General features: G+C 42.0%; 1 protein-coding gene across 8 annotated transcripts in view; it reads left to right on the top strand.

The window, feature by feature from the left end:
• nab (NGFI-A-binding protein homolog) overlaps window positions 1-18,214 on the top strand; it is a 1,065,342-nt gene that overhangs the window by 770,328 nt on the left and 276,800 nt on the right. For all 8 annotated transcript variants that reach the window (XM_075893960.1, XM_075893958.1, XM_075893959.1 and 5 more), the window contains one exon: window positions 4,238-4,375. In XM_075893960.1, the coding sequence (XP_075750075.1) occupies window positions 4,238-4,375 (138 nt within the window). The remainder of the gene's footprint in view (window positions 1-4,237; window positions 4,376-18,214) is intronic.

The raw sequence follows: 18,214 nt of genomic DNA, 5'->3' as shown, positions 1-18,214 counted from the left end.
TCTGCATAAAAAAACCCTGGAATCAAACCTGTTGCCAAGAGTGATCCTTAATTTCTCACTGGACATAAGTATAAAGTTAAAGAAGAGTTGGTGGTGGGTCAGAAGGGCGGGAAGTTCCCAATCAAAAATCTTGGATCTTCGGTCATGACTGAGGTGCGTATTGTCATTGAGGAGGACGATTCTTGAATGTATTGCGTGTCTTGATGCACGTAAGGTTCTTTATTTAGTACAGCTAGACTGATTACTAGTCAATATTTGTACGCGGTTTCTCTGACGTCATCAATATCATTTTGAGAATGTCCTGCTGTGGCGCAAGTATTGTGCATTTAGCCTAATTTCTTGGTTAGAAGGGCACTGCTGTTGATGATATTGTCGTTTTAGGTGTTTCATACAATGAGATTTCACTCTGACGTGAGTTGTTATTTGACTTTGCGTCCCTTTAAATGTTTGACTCAGGCTAAGGTTTTCATTATTTGCCAACTCTTACTCAATTACAGTGTCGGTCACTGCAACCTTTCTACCTCGTCTAAAACGTGAACTAAATTTGCTTTTCAATATGATTCTGTAAATAATGTGTTAACAGAATACACGTGTTTATCACTACTGGATCTAATCTTGTTGGTCTGAATTTGTTGGAAAACGATCGAAAGTCCAGGCACAAATACAGAGGGACACGTAGCACAACAGCGACGCTTTTTTTTTTATTCAACGCGATGGGCCTCTCGCCAGTGGGTTGTCAAAATATCATATTGCGGCTCAGACTAACCCTACTGACACTGCACTTTTTGAGGCCATGTGTGGTGAGAAAGACAACGGGCAGCTCGGTACCAATTACTGCGCAAGGGGTGTCCAGTGTAAATATTGTTGTCTGACTAAATAAGTCAAGAAACAAATTTGCACAATTTGAGCAGGTATTTTTTTAAATCGATGGCTATTACTGTTTTTGGTATGTATTGTTCAATCCTGTGAGTGACAGTGTTACTTTTTTACATGTATACTGCTACATTCACGATGGTCAATAAACATTGTAAACTTACTTGGCGTGTTTTCTTGCCAGTCGAGGCCTCTCGGTCACCTGGCGACAGCATAAATATTTATAGTAATGTTAGGCTGCTGTGCACATGAATACTACCCAGGAATAGTAGCGAATAAACGCCCATAAATATGCAGGCGCACACCGCGACCACCCGTACCCGCCACCAATGCTGGCGCCATATTGCCCCAGCTCAATGAGCATGATAGTTTTCACAGCGCCATCTCTAGGTCAGATAGTTCACAACACCACCGCTACCCTTATTTTTGTTGCACTGTCAATGGTTTAGTTTCCCTTCTCTAGATGGTCGGTGTTCTGTGGTATAACTTTATTTATCGCCATGAGTGTACCAAAGGCCTTGCCTCGCGCTTACCCTCTGTGCCTATCACTTATGTCCGGAAGAGGATTCGTGATACACCCTTGGCTGAGTGCCGTCTGGATATGTTCTGGTGTGGCGATATAATTATTAAAGACCAACGTCTATCTTTGGATGCTTGTATGCAGAGATTTCGATCTGTCCGTACGTCACACGATTCAGCCACCCGGCTAATGTTTAAACACTTGCTGAACGTCCAGCCATAGTGAACTGTGAACATTGTCGATGAAAAAGCAAATATGCATATCTGGAGCACAACATGAATGCGTAAGTAATAGGTGGTGTGTCCAATTACAAGAAAATACATAGATACGTAATTCTGAAGATCCTATGGTGTTTCTTAAGCTGCGCTGAAAGTGCGACGCTATACACGAACACTACCGCCTTTCGACGAAATTTGCCGCGAAGCATGCTGATAGGCTGCCAATTCTTCTCCTCGTGTTATCACAACGTGGTCATATTAATACTTGCAACATTAAAAGTGCTATCTCTGAAGCATTCGTTTCTTTAGATTGTATGATCACGCACATAAACCCCTTGCTGTTTACGGATATTTCATCAAAATGCATGGTTCGAAGAAGTTTTAGTATAGCTCGCTGTCGTTCTCGCGCAAGCTTTTAATTGCAAGTATGTTTACCACGCTCGAGAAACAGTGATATCTACTAGAGGTGATCTCTCTAGCGTACGTATATTCTGTTCTGTGCATTGCTCACTGCTATATTAAGGATTGCATTTCTCACCGTACCCTTCCACGTGAACATGTCCTTTTTATGTGTTATGCCGTTAATTAACTTCACGTATTTACGTCACAGTGAATGCGACCAATGTAGTTTGTTTTCTTTGCCGTAACGTCATTATGTATAGTGGATGCTGCATCAGTTACAGTACCTTGCATTTTTGTATCCTTGATAGTGTGCTGTACAATGTATTCGATGCATGTCTTGTGTACTTACGTACATACGTGTAATATCTTCCGTTTACTCTAATAATACAAAAGGCGTTTTAAGTGAATGAAAAATGATTTGGAATATACTGATCACCCTTACATTCCTGCGTTCGCACCACTTTCTGTTTGTGTACACAGCTCCAGCAGACATTGAACGGAATACGAGTGGCTGCAAACGCTCTTGCGATTGATGTAACGCGGTGATAATTGTTATGGTAAATGTCTTGTATGCTAAATGCGTTTATTTAAGTAAAAGCTGCGTATATAGCTCTATACGCTCAGAGTCATTTCCATAGGCATCCAAGTGTAGGAATGTTTGAAACGAACATGTTTCTCTATCTCAGCTATGTAAGTTTTTCTGCTACACTCTTAGAAAAAAGTTGGTAGCACTTGCTAACTTTGGGGTAGTAATGGTTTCTCACATATTTTACAACCCTGGTAGTAAGCGCAGTTAGTAACGGCGAGGGTGGTAACAGTTAATACCTCTGCTGTTACTACCAGCAGTTAGTAACTGTTACTACCTTAGCTGTTACTGCCCATGGGTAGTAACTTTTAAAGGTTTCAAAAAAAGTAGTAACCGATGCAACCTATATATAGTTCATTACTTTGGGCATATTTCTCCACTGCTAATGTTGGCTAATCAATGCCTTATTACTAGACTAAGTCGGGTAAGAAGTGTGGTGTGCCATGAATATAGACCAAACAGGTTCACTATTTTTCGCGTATACATGCAGTAAAATGTAAGCGTGGGGTATATATAGCCCCCACTTCGCAGGAGCATGTCTGGCACAGAGGAGCACTTGCGTTACAGGAGGAGTTATAAGAAATATAAACCTATAGCACCATATTGTGCTACTTGGTTACGTGTGTTTGGTGACGTAGCACAAGACCTATATATAATCGGCCTTACTTATAAAACATTGTATGTTATATTTATCTATTATAAAATGGCAACAAAAAGGCATTATGTACAGTGGCCGGAACAAAGTACTAAACTCATTCTCAGTGCATTTGAATGCTTCACACGACTAATATATCAGCGTTTAAAAGGTAATAATCGTTTTGGGGGTTCGACGCACCAAAACAATGATGATATTTGGAGACACGCCGCAGTAAAATAACTGCGACTGTCCTCGAGGCTAATTGTGACCATCTGGTTATATTGATTTGCCGGTCTTGTTAACGTTTGCTGTAGTTTACAAGTTTGTTGTAATTGTCTATTACGGCGCGTGTAGCACTTGATTATGAATCGTTAACTTGTACTTCTCCGTTTAGACAGTATCAGAATGAAGTTTACATATCTCGGTTGAGTAATTTAGAACGAAATGTGTTTTCTTGATCTATGTATACCTTCTGCGTCATTTTTCTGTTTAATGATAGTACGTTGACACGATTACTCTCATAAATGATCAGAATCGCATTCACACACTATTTTGGATTAGATAGTCAAAAGCCGGGTACCAAAGAGGTAGTAATGGGACAAGAAAGGTAGTAACGGCTGCAGTTACTACCTCTTTCGTTTCAGTTACTAACTGTTTACTAACGTAGGTAGTAAACAGGTAGCAAAGGGTAGTAACGGTCAAAGAAAGGTAGTAACTGCTGCAGTTACTACCTATTCGCTTGCAGTTGCTACCTTTTTACTAACGTTTTTTAAGAGTGTAGATTCCTGCAAAGATCGCAAGTATAAACAGACGTGTGTGAATATCAGCCTATGCATGGGGGACTCCCATTCTCTGGAGTTCCACTCATTTCCTCTGGCACATTCAGTGGTTGTCATCGTGTTCGGGCTCTCACGGTAGCCGTTTGACAAATCACGTGCGCCGTTCATGACGAGCTTTTCATTCAGTGTGTGGTATACATAAGCGATGTGACGCATACGCAGGAGGTGATGACGTGCAGCAATTGTGCGAAGCGGGCGAAGAAGAGTTCCTGGAGATCATGGCCCTCGTGGGCATGGCCAGCAAGCCTCTTCACGTTAGAAGGTTGCAGAAGGCACTGCAGGAGTGGGTCAACAACCCAGGTAATGCGCGCGATATCGCAAGAAGCTACAGTGCATCATTTACGCTGGAAACACGTGATATTGCGATACTCGGGAACATGACTTTATTTTTTGTTCTTGAAGACGTCTTAACAAAAACGTTTGCAGCAGGAAATAATACAATGTATTGTTTTAATAAGACAATTGATTGCGTTTGCTTTTAAATTGGTCATTTGATACTCATTACAAAATGTGAAGGCCATCATTGAAATTTCCACTTCTCTGCCCGATCAGCGCCTTCTTGATTTTTTTTCAATGCCAGTGCAAACTTACTGTCAGGAAGTGATGCGACTTAGGCTTGTCCGAGCGTTTTCTCGCGGAGTTGATATGTTCCCCTCTCTGTCAAATTTGTTCCTTGGTGCTTTGTGGCTCGAAGCCGCCTTAAAATGCTTTTCGAGTCAGCGCATGCACGAGCATCACAGTGCATGACGCTTTTCCATTGGTTGGCCGCACAGCTCTACGAACGGTGACGCGCTATCTCAAAACACCATATCTCTCACAGAGCCAGCGTGCCCGCCTACATTGTAACAGGAAAAATGCAAGATGCTGCCCCACAGATCTGCACACAACGCAACAAAAATGTACTTCATATGATTACCGTGGTGAGGCAACACATGAAGGGTTCTGTACCCGATGACCACAAAGAACACGCGAACGCTATGCGATAAGCGAGAAAGAGCAAGAGAAGAGGGTGCTAAAGAAAGGAGGCACTGCAGCCAGATTCAGAGCTTGAGAACTGACAGACATTATATAAGAACAAGCAGTCACATGCAGCGACCATGCGGAACGGTAATGGAAGCGTTTTCTTTACCAGTAGTTTGTGTGTTCTTTTATTCTTTTAGCAAGCAATGGTTGTCCCCAAGTGTGTGGAGGCAGTGAGAGCGCCTATCTCATCGTAGTCCATATAGCGTAACTTCGAGCTTCATTTTCCACCGTATAGATACTTAAGTCGATGGCAGAAAAAAGTTTGGCCATCCAAATTTAGCTGCCTCTACTGAATTTTTAAACGAAGCTAGGCTTAGTTCATAATGCCACGCACGTTTCTTATTTTCACTTTTGTTAAATTCAAATTTAACTCACAAAGCCTGGGTATCAGGAATTCTCAGTGAAAATTGTGCCTCATTGTTCAAGAAGGTTAGCGATCATTGTAGATCGTTCTGTCAAGATTGTCCGCAAGGCGTGAACACTCGATATTATTCGAGATCTTGCGCGAAGACAAGTGATAAGGCTGGAAGATTCGACGATATATGTGTAAATGCCCCCGCGCATCGCCGCTTGTCAGTTGACCGACGGCTGATGCTCTGTTCACCGTTATCAGTTTTCGTGTATTACTAGAATCCGACCATCAATTTCCTGGCCACAAGCTCATCCGACTAAACAGTTTCTTCTAAACAACGAGTATGCTCCCTTCGTCCACGTCGTGACACCGTGACATCTGGTGGAGGTGCCGGGTAACAATTATACAAATGCCGATGCAAGCGTAATATGTATGAAGGCTTATAATGGACACAGAATAAAGTGCTTTCTAGCTACAGATTTTTTTTCTCCAAAAGAGCATTCTTATATAGTTGCATCACACGAATGCACGTCACCACAAACCACCTTTGTTATCAGAAACAGTATGAATCAATGAAACACCGTTATAAAATAAACGATCGCATACAGCAGAGAAGTACGCGTTTACCTGCCAAAATAAAAAAAAACAGTCTTGTTACGCCAAAAAAAAAAACCACTCATTCAGAATCTGTTAGCAGAACAGACGTCTGGGTGTCGCGCTTCCTTTCTGATTTCAAAAAAAGCATTGCAGGTTGCTTCTCGTGCTTGTAGGTTATAGTTTTGTCACGAAGTTGAGGCTGGCAGCTAAGACCGGGCCTCCTTTTAGCTTGCATAATGTCCTATGTAAGTCTCTGTGCATACTGTGCTTGTTTCATCATCAACTTTACCAGCAAGCCCAACTGACAGACACCTTCAATGTCATTTTTAAGCTGCCGAAAAAACGATGCATTGTGATGCTCGGAAACGTATACCGGGTGATTTCGCGCACTTATGAAGCTCACTCGAAGCGAAAGCGCACCAAAGCAGCTCTAACCACCGTATTCAGAAACGCTCCTTTGCTTAAACTTGACTTGAAAACGCCTTGAACGTAGCACGTTTGAAACGCATCTGTGCGTCTGTGCTGCCTTGGCACCACCTAGGGGCAATGCGTTCGAAACCCGTTTGTGCTGCATTGATGTCGGTGACAAGTCAAGTTCAAGTCAAGGAGCGTTTCTGAATACGGGGGTTAGTATACTTTTCCCGGGGTTATATGGGCTGCTTCCGCGGGTGAGGGACGTGAGGGGTGAATAAGTTTGCTGCATTATGATGGGCTGTCCATAACTTGTAACATGGTGAAGCTCACGCAAGAGGCGCCGCTTGGTGTACTCGAGTGTGCTGTGATCGTTCGCGTCTTTCTGTTCCTGTTTACATATATCACTGTCCGCTCAGATTGCGGCATAGTTTTGTTTTTTACTAATAGCTATAAAAATTGTTCATAAGTGAATCTTATTTTTTGTGGGTCTTCCCAGTGGTCGGCCGGCTTCGCTTCTAATGATGCTGGTGTGTAGCAACCCAGCAACAATGCGCGTCAGTTTTCCGTTTTCGGTGTGGTGACGTATATAGTCATTGTCGCGAAGTGGAGGAGTTGACGACAAACACATACAGGTGACTGCTGGGTGTTATATATGTGAACGAAATCGGTCGATTGGGCTCTAGCTGCGGACGGGCTTTTCACAGTCTTCTGGCTGAAGAGGAAGATCGTGGGAGATTGTACCCGAAGAACAATCAGCTAAGATCGAGTGTGCCGAAAACAAATCAAGGCCAACTGTGAGCTCATGAGGGCAACCAGCAATTATGCGGACCGGATCACGGCGTGACGATCGCCAATGTTTACCCGACATTACTTCCAAATGTACCACCAAAAGCAACATGTATCGCCGGAGTCGTAGACGGCGTCATAATATTCTGCAGGCAGCGGCATAAAGGAGCACTCATCTTGGACAGGGACTGTCAGCGAGGGCGGTCATTGTCGACTCCTATATACATGAAGCAGTCTGTAAGCGTCAATTTCCAGGCATCGATGGTTTCGCAGTTTCACCTCCATAAGATGCAAAATTCCTGCTGCGAGCGAAAGTCGGCGAGGAAAAGTGCCAAGGCTGTATTGACCGGGTGACAGGGGACGACGATTGGGGGCTGCAGCGTCTGAACTGTGGTATAGGGTGCACGTAGACATCGGGAAGGTCTAACGTGCTGGGTTTGACTTACGGCAATAGCGTCTCTCAAAACGTATTGGTGACGAACAGCGTCGCAATGCTTCCTTCCTGTCACTCATTGACCACTTGGAACGAACGACGGATCTCTTCGCATATTCGTCCTCTTGAACGGCACGCTGTACCGTCCAGGTCCTGATCTACATCTATACGTGCCTAAAGATATGCGTTCAACGGTACTGCATAACCTTCACGACGAACCAACTGCGGGCCACCTGGGCGTAACTCGAGTACGGTGCGGCTTCCTTTGGTGCGGCCGCGCCCGGTCTGTTCGATGGTATACACGTCCATGGGCTCTTGCGATAAATGCCAACGTCGAAAGCGACCTGCCGCACCCTCCGATGTACCTGTTCAGCTGATCTTCAACCTTTTTTTTTTTCGTGCCGCTATAGATCTTCTCGGTCGTTTTCCCGAGTCACCCTCTGGCAACAAACCGGTCGCCGTTACTAATTAAACCAGGTATGCCCCCAGGGACATCAGTAAGGTTCGGAGCTGGGCTAGTTGGTGAGGTATCAATTTAACATAAGGTGCAGTAGCGCAAATTCGACGGGTACACAAATGACAAGAAGAAACACGACATTCGCTACACTCGCAACTAATTTTATTTCAAAAGTAACACCTAATATATAACTCAAGTCTCTAGTGACACCAGAAAGAACTGCGAACGTTGAATAATTTCAACAACAAAAAAACTTAGGTATGCCATCATTTGAGCGATCTACCAGCATTGATACCGACGTTGCTGATTGCTTGCTCCACGATGTCATTCTATACACCATGGATTGTCCTCCCTGCTAATTGCTTGCTGATCGCGGCCGAGCATTTTTACCCGAGTTATGCTCTCAAGGGCAACACAGCACAAATTGATTGCTTCGTACCACACGCAAACAAACGGTCTCACCGAGCGTCTCAATCGAGCCCTCACGGACATGCTCTCTATGTATACGTCTCGTCTGGCCACCGTGAAGGGGATCTCGCTATACCTCACGTGACATTCGTCCGCAATTTCTCGCACTATGATATTCATCCTTTATTATGTATGGCCCTGATCTGAACCACTGGACACTTTACTTCCTGTTACTACACGTCCGCTGAGCGAATACACACGCGATGCTATCCCTTACGGAAACGCCATACATGGCCCATATATAAGTTATATCTGGCCATATATAAGCATATATGGCAGCATATGTGGCCAGATATAAGCATATATGGCAGCATATGTGGCCACATATAAGCATATATGGATGTATATCTGGCGGAGTCGGCTCATGTATGGGGTTATATACGGCCATATATGACGCGGTTGGCCCATATAAGGAGTCAAATCCGGCCAAATAAGGCACGGCCACACCATATATAACATATCAAGTGGATCCTTTTATGTGGAAGTGCTCTCTTATTTGGGATGAACCACGTATATATTTAGCACCGTGATCACACTTTTATGCGAATTGTAATATATAACAATTTGTACACAAAGCTGACCTGCTTATTTTTCATACCAATAGGAGTATTAAATATATATTTTGTTTCTGCCATGCAAAAAACCGAAATTTCAGGTCAGATTTGTGTACGTGATAGTTGCAACTCAGTTGAATGCATATATGCATGCATTCGTGTAATTTAACTCGTACATTTTTCATGGCATTTAGGTTTGAAACAATAAGTTGCAATTATTACGACGTAAATAATGTATACAAGAGCAGACATGTTTTACGAGGAAGGAATCGTGTCAAGTCACAAAACGTATTGAAGCTTCCGAACCTCGCTATTATTATAGAGCATTCCTATATAGTATTATGTAAAGACAAAATGCATGCAACCTATATTGTTCACATTAATGCATTGTTTAAAGTGGCAGCAAGAAATAGTAATTTCAATGCACTTTTAGCTTCCACATCGGTGGACAAAATTTCTGATTATTTGAAAGTTTTGATGGCGATATGCTCCCTTCATATAACAAGATTTCTATTAATCCTGTTGACCCCTCATCTGCGATTGCTTTCAGCAGCCATTTACTATAATTGCATGCGCAGTGCAATGTTTAAGGGAGTATTTTCAAAAACAAAAAGAACTTACGTGAATTCAACTTGCAGGCACTATTATGATTACATTCAAGATGGAAGTTGTACTAATTTATTTCAAAAATACATCTTGCGTTTCCTTTGGCTACGTATAATGTTCCTGGCCGTGCACATAGTAAATTTATCGAAAATTTTGATTGCACAAGTGAACAATTAATTTAGTGTAATGTTTGCAAGCGTCAAATAAATCTCACGTCATAGACATGTACGTTAAGAAAGGTGCAACTGACTCACACGTGATACATATTTAGGGTCATGTAATGAAATGCTGAAGCTTTATAGCAACATTTAACGTAGGCTGCCGAATTCACAAAACTTCTATTTTGGGTCGGTGTATCATTACTTGGTCGAGGTCACTAAAGCGCACGTGCCATCATCAGGATTAGCCTAAACATTGCCTTGGGAATACAATTAGTATGACACATTTTTTGCGGGCTGGCGTGATACCTAAGCCAAACTCGACATTATGTAAACAGCCCCTTGCTGTGCAGGCGCGTAACGATTCAAACTGCTTGCAAACATATCCTTTCAACACCAATACGGTAGTGCACTTATAAGATATGTATGCCGGTACATACCCACCAAACTGACAAGTGTACACTCGCGTATAGAGATTCATGGGCACCCGGACACTGGCATTTCATTCAATATGGCTAGATATTTTCGGACATGTCAGAATGATATGAGTGTATTATTATTATTATTATTATTATTATTATTATTATTATTATTATTATTATTATTATTATTATTATTATTATTATTATTAATATTATTATTATTATTATTATTATTATTATTATTATTATTATTATTATTATTATTATTATTATTATTATTACTATTAATGTTGTTGTTGTTGTTGTTGTTGTATTTCGCAAAACGTCCAACAGCGAATTCATATGCTGTCATACTGTGTCGTTATGTAAGTTTTATGAGATCAGTTATCTTAGTGTTCTTTTTGATAGCATGCTGAATTTTTTCGACTTGCATTAAATGTGCTGCCATGCGAGGCCTTCATTCTCTTCCTGTTGGCTCAACATCTCGCGAGAATCCGGTTCTCCTACAGCCTTCTACAAATTGTACACCGCGATATGTCGTCGTCAATTTGAGTACATATGCATATTTGATTTGGAATGGCCCTGCTAAATCCAGCAGTAGCGCCACTGAGTGAGTCCAGAAAAATTTCATAAGCATTTACCCTCATTGTTTCACTAGAATCCTTTCAACACTGCTAGAATATTATATTTGCCATCAGTTAACGGCCGGCAAAATCGCGCTGAGCTGTTATTTCTTTACAAGCTAGTTCAGGGTGAGATATTCTGCCCTTCTCGGTTGTAATAATTTTGAAACTCCGCGTAAGTTATCGAGAGAGAATCGACCGTTGCATGTACCTGCCAGCTTCTTTCAACACTCTATCCTTTGCAGAATACTGAGTCTATATAACGTCAACTTTCTTAATTCGTTATGTTTTTCATAGTCTACAGTCATTTTCTTTTTGTCAGTGAGGGCTGCCCTGTCCTAACGTAGCTTTGCACATGCACAGATTCTTCCCTTTTCCGTCTTTCAGGAAGCCTTCGGCACGGTTATGTATATTCTACATTATTTTTCAGTCCCATTCCATAAATATCTACTCTTTTATTTGTTGTTTTCATTGTGCGTTGATTTCTTTTCGACTGCTCGTCTTTGCTCTTTTTATTGATTTGCATTTCTGTGGACAGTCTGTGATGTATTGTTTGTTTTTGTTTTCTTTTCGCGCGCGCCAGCATGAAAGACCCTATGGTTGTTCTTGGGTAGGTTAAAAAATGATTGATTGATTATTGGTTGATTGAATATTATTATTATCATTATAAATGCTTGCGAAATAAGATGATAATTCGGCTGAAACGCGTCTTCGTAGCCAGCGTACACGAAGCAGCGATTTCAGCTCCGCGGAATGCCTGTCTCAAAGGACTTGCACGTGCAGCTTTCTGGGCCCGCGGAAGGAAGTTGAAGTCCATTGTACGAAAAAACTCGCCTGACTGCTAGGTTGCAAGGGGTGCGCACAGTAAAAAAAATACAAAAAAGGGCGCCCATCGCATGGGTGGACAATTCGGAGAAAGTTGTTAGAAGGAGCGCACGTAGGCACCGTGAAGCCCTGCCGTGGCTTACACCAGTCTGTGGACAGAGCAGGAAAGAGAGTGCCGCGGCCCATTTCAAGTAACGACGAAGAAAATAGTTTGCACAAACATTCAGTCGTATGGTAATAACATTGCGTCAATAATAGTTAAAAAATGAAACGTTGTTCGCCAATAAGCTCAGGAAAATTTAGTTCTAGTGAAAAGTGCGTAAATCATTGATCTCAAGGAGTAATGTAGCGTCCATTGCAATATTCATTGTCAAGCCTGCGTGCACTGTATCCGTCCGCGTCATTGTTGTTTTTTTTTTTGCTCGCCGGAGTCATGGGTGCTGTGCTGATCGAGTTTGTTAATTTTCATTCCTTTTGCTCTTATTTCGTGTTCAACTACTGCTCCAATTTACACAAGATAATCGCGCAGCTCTCAGGAATCTACTTCGCTGTACTTGGCGAAATTGTGGACGGACGTGGAAGTGTTTTTGTGTGCGTGTGCGTCTGTATGCTGCTGGATTGGCGATCGTCAACTTTTCGTGCGAGAAGAAAATGGATACCCACGTTTGCGGGCAAGCGTTCCTTCAAAACTTCTTCCTAAAGCAGTACGAATGCACGTGGTGGCTTTAAGGTGTGAATAGGTTATCAGGATTAACAGGCTCCTTTAAAGACAAGTCTCGGTTAAATGTTAAGGTAAGTTCATCATTTTCATTACCTTCGCACGTTGTTCATAAATATTATGATAACTCGAAAACATACCACATTGCATGCTTGCTGAGTAAATAACTTTATGCTAATCGTGGTTACGTCATTAGGCTGTTTTGTTTAAGCGATATGACAACACTTTCTTTTTGTTTTCACTTGATCCAGACAGTGCTCTATTTATTCAAAAAATCTACGTCAGGAAAATGTTGGTTTTGTGCCATTGTACTTTTCATAAGTATATTGATGTAAATATACTTGTGTTGTATTTTTCTCATTTTAACGCTTGAGGAAAAACCAAGGATAAATTACAACTTGCGCAATTACAAATGAAAAAGAGTTGCATATCTCCAACTCCAAGGGTGTCATGAGATTTATGAGCCCACGTTTGAATTTGTCTTGCGTTTGAATTTATCTTTCTTCGTCTACGTTCCACTTGTTTTTATATTTACGTGTGTTTTGATAAGGACACGCAGTTAAAATTTTGTTGCTAGTTTGATTCTTCAAAACAGGGTGCAATGTCACGGATCCAAATGGAAAAACTTAAAAATAGCCCGTAATTTCGTCTCCGCCATCTACAATCAGGGTGATATAAGTGTAAATTTGACTGGAATGCGTACATCACAGGCGACATTATCGTTACTGATGTCGCAACATCGCGTGGTTGTCTTGAGGAACTGCGCATACCCGCATACATAGTTACACAAAATAATGTGATGTCACGTTTTATTCCGTGAGCACTGTAGATATTTTTACGCAAGCCGACAAATAAAATGGTATGATGCATTAGAACTTGCTACTGTGTGAAAAAACTGGGGGACCGTTAAGCTCCGTTTTTCACAGTTGAACGTGATAGCAGTATCGATCATGTTTCTTGTGTGTAATTCAATCACTTAGTGTGTACTCTTTATTGCATGATGCTACTTGAACAAATTTAATTGTGGAATAGTACTGCGTAATTGAGAAGGTTGAAAGTGTCTCAATGAAGGTTTCGCACATGAATGCATTTTGTGTAAAAAACGGGTAACACAGTTTAAAGAACAAGAAATATTATGTAATTACTGAGTTGCGCGAAAAAATTAAAATACAAAAGTAACACACCTAGATGCAGCACACACTGACAACTGAAACATTGTTGGAGAAAACAGACATACGTATATATGCGGTTACAAGAACACGTGCGGTGAAAGAAAAGGATTAGATGAGCAGACAGATTGTATAAATGATGCGCTTCCAGGAAAGCTACTTCAGTAGCAAGCAACATAAGTGAGAGTTACGTGACACATGAATCCCCAGCTTTGTTTATGAAATACGCCTCTCCGATTTCCCGCACTATACCGTGTCACTAAATCTAGCTTTAACTACCGTATTCCAAACAAGGGCGCGCAGCACACTCTCAACAATATGATGATTGGTTAGAGAATGGTTGTTAATTCCTTTAGAGAAGCTTTGTGATCTACAATTATATAAATAAATTCTAAATAATACTTCCCACATGACAGCGCAGTGCCGTCCATCACACGATGTCCAACTGTGAAAGAAAATGATCAGATGTCTGCTCATCTAATCATTTTTTTCCACCTCACGTGTTGTCGTAACCGCATACATATGTCTGTTTTCTCCAATGAAGTTTCAGTTGTTAGTGTGCGCTGTGTCTAGGTGTCTTCCTTTCACACTTCAAATTTTTTCGCGCAACTAAGTTAAGATGAAGTACTAACTCGCCCAGCAGAACGTGCTTCTCAATATAATGTGTGTAAAATGTTTTAGAACTTTATGCACCGACTACGCAGTCGTGAGGGAATACGTGCAGTAACCAGTGTGCCTTTTGTAATGGTTGGCTGTCTTTAGACCGCGAAGTCACGTTGGTAATAACGTGTTGTGATGCTTGATGACAATGCACGCTTGTATCATGCAATATAGCTGCGATATTAAATGTTGTGTTGTGAAACCTGTATGCAGGATACATGTATTTGTTAAGCATGACAGTTATTTTCCTTGCATTTACAACAAGAGGAAGTTATTCATGCTTTATTTCCAAGCAGATGCATAGCTGTGTTGTAGAGCACTTGCATGCCATGCAAATTGCCTGCATGATTTCGATCATCACTCATATCCGAAAATTTATAATATTTGTTTTATTTGCATTCTCTGAATTTTCGATCATTGACAAGACGATTTTTCACGGAGAGCCACCGATGCCTACACCGGAATTTTTGCAGAATGAGCTCTTTACCACTGTTACATTAATGATGCATTATTGGCAAAATGGAGTGTGGATTACGTTTACAAAGAACATTTTTAGTGTCCCGTTGGCAAGAAATATTGTTAAATGCCTCCGTTCCCACGCACACAGAGACCTATTGACACCAGTTTTAGCTGTCGTTCTATAGGTCATTAGTCACAATACTTGTACATAACAAGCTTGCATACCAATCACTTTCGACCGAACTCTTTAAAAGTTGATTATCAACTCATTTAAGTTATTCAATGCACACGCAGTTCATACGGTCAATAGCAAGTCAATATTTCGTTTTGACTGACTATGGACGCTCCATTGACACACGAGAAAAGTTTTAAACATAACACACTCTGAAAGATATCTTTACGAAACTCAAATTGGGTTCTTTTATGCTATTTATTTTTGTCAAGTCGGAATCGATAAAGCGGAATATTTACTTGCACCGTACTATGTCTCAGACCGTGTTGACCATAGGTTCAAGATAAGAATAATCGCATGCAAGACTGACGTGTTTCAAAATGATTTTTACAAAAAAAATTACAAGATGGAACCAGCTGCCTTCTGGCATTGCCTCTACACTCCCAAATATTAGTTTTATTTCATGTTAGAATTGTTCCGATTTATATGTTAGAACATGTTCCAATTTATATATGAATTTCTCTTGCAGATTGTGATTCAGGTGACTTTGATTATTTGTTTGGCTATGTATTTTTTGTATTCTACTTTTCATAAATGCTCCCTCAATGTAATGCCAATTGCTGCTGTGGGTAATGAAATAAATAGATAAATAAAAAAGTGTCGATAAGTAAGCAATATATTTAAGCACAAAGAATGTATCTCTTCAGGAAAAGTGGACTAACAGTGACATGTGCCCACCACAAACTTTAAATATGATGCCAAGTTACATTCTAGCAAATAGTTGTTGAGAATAACTTGAGATATAATGAGGATAACTTAATTGAACAAGAATGTTCAGGGGGTATGTACTGCCTTCGTTTTGGAGATGATAGTGACTGCATGCAGACCTTTCAACAAACAGGTATATTTCTAGCTGAAGAATGATTTGAGCAGCTATATTTTTTGCCGGTGACACAGGCTGAACTAATATAGATTATTCATTTGAATGGCTTTATATAAAGGCATCCATATAAGGCCATATATAGAAGCATCCGTATAAGACCTTATATGGATGCTTCTATATATAGCCATATATGGCCATATACAGCAACACCCATATACGGGGATATAAGGCCCATATATGGCTATATCAGGATTTGGACATATCTGGTTATATACGGCCCATATATGGGGATTCTATATATGGGCCAGATATGCCCAATTCCTGATGTAGCCATATATGGGGATTTTTATATAAGTCCATATATAGGATTTTTGTAAGGGATCCCTCGCGCCGACCACGCGCGCCAGATTGCCCACTCTAAGTTGTCGGCTTCACAAGCAACCCATATGACCCTCTACGACAGACGGTATGTCGACGTTAGTATCTCACTCTGCTCACTTCTCCTGTGGTGCCAAGTTCGACGCGTTGGCTTGTGAGATAAGTTGTTGTCTCGGTTCATGGGTCCCTACCATATCATCCGTCAGGTAACGGACGTCACCTATACGAGATCGTTCCCGTCTCTGAGATCATCATGCCCGGCAATCAAATGCAGTGACGTAGCGCATGTCAGTGCACAGGCTAAGGCCCTCCTTCTGACGGTCATGTTTAAAGTAGACGGTGCTTTTACTGGCGGGATTAATAATGCTATGTATATATACGTAGCGACCTTGTCAAGGGCCAGATATTCTGCCTATTAGAAGACGACCAACAGGACTGACTTCCCCAGTGTGGGGGCTGTTTGCAGGAAGAAAGGAGCGAGCAGTATACGTCACGCAGCCAGCCATGTTGGCGCAACAGCTGACCTTTTGTGGTGGGATCACGCAAGCACCGACATTTGCCGAGGCTCGGGGCATTTAGCCCAGTATAGCTCTTAATCAAAAGGCGCTTGTTCGACGCTGACCAGCCGGCTCACGCAGAAAAACGGAAAACCACCGGGATTTGGGTGCACGTAAAAGAACCCCAGGTGGTCGAAATTTCCGGAGCCCTCCACTATGGCGTCTCTCATAATCATATGGTGGTTTTGGGACGTTAAACCCTACATATCAAATCAAAACCACCGGGAGTAAAAAAAAAAAGAAACTACCGCATTCTCTGGTGTCACATGTTGGGCCGACACGGTGCGCTTCATTTGGTTTCACTCATGTGACGTAATGCTCCCTCCTTCGTTTTTCTTCTGCCATGGCTCTTTGCTATCTTCGTCGACGATGGGCACATTGTTGTGTAAAATAACCAGTGTTGGTGTTAATGCGTTACAAGTAACGCCGTTACCGGTAACGCGTTACTTTTTTGGTAACTTAGTAACGTACTCATTACAATTTTAGAGCTATAATGGGTAATGTACTTCCGTTAACATTTTTCGGTAACGTGAGGTGCCACGTTACTCGTTACTTTTTCATTCCGAAGATGCCACATTCCCAGAACTCACCCCGACGAATTCCTGTGTTGCAACGTTGGACCGCTGTCGCCTACCAGGCATTGACAAATAAAACGTGGACGGAATTAAATTTGAGGAGTTTTTGGGGATATCGAGGGTATCTTTAGCAGGCACCCATTGCCTGCGCGGACATAAGATGGTACAGCGCACTTTGGCTCGTCTTGGAAACGGTGGCTATCCTGAGACGTTGCTGGTTGCTGTGGCCGAACGCATCTACCTAGCTCAGGGGCACGTACGACGTGTTGCAGATAATGGTATGCATGGGAAGACGCGATATTGTCATGGTAATTTCTTACAAACATCAGTTTGTTCACACAGCTTGAAAAAGATCGGCCGGCACGTTGGTGTCAATGTGGTTTTTTCGGCCCCACACAGGTTATCCTCGTTCTCGCGGAGGAAAAGTCTCTTCACGAGACGCGAAGTTGGATGTCAGGTAAGGCATCGTAATGGTTTCTGGAATGTGTGCGGTGGGTAGTCTACAGAGTCCTTTGGTCGTGTGGAGCCTACATCATCGGCCAGACAAGCTGGTGTCTCAATGACCGTCTCCGAGAGCATGCACGACAACAATGTTCGGAACAGGACTGGTGGCTTTCTGGTTATTCATTATGATTGCTGCGGCTGCCCCCTGCGTTCGACAGAACCACAATTCTGTACTGGCACAAAGACGAAAGAAATCGCGTCATTGCAGAAGCTGCTCACATGGAACGTGAGGGTCGCCCCTGCGTGAGCAAGCCCTCAGCTTCACGAGAGAGTTTTGTTGCTAGGTGCGCAGGCGGCCTGCGTACCTAGGAGGTTGGGGTGGCGGTACTGCGCATGCGCAACGCCC

This window comes from Rhipicephalus microplus, chromosome 4, assembly GCF_043290135.1.
Source record: "Rhipicephalus microplus isolate Deutch F79 chromosome 4, USDA_Rmic, whole genome shotgun sequence".
Taxonomy (NCBI): domain Eukaryota; kingdom Metazoa; phylum Arthropoda; class Arachnida; order Ixodida; family Ixodidae; genus Rhipicephalus; species Rhipicephalus microplus.
This window is presented reverse-complemented; position numbering and strand designations above follow the sequence as displayed.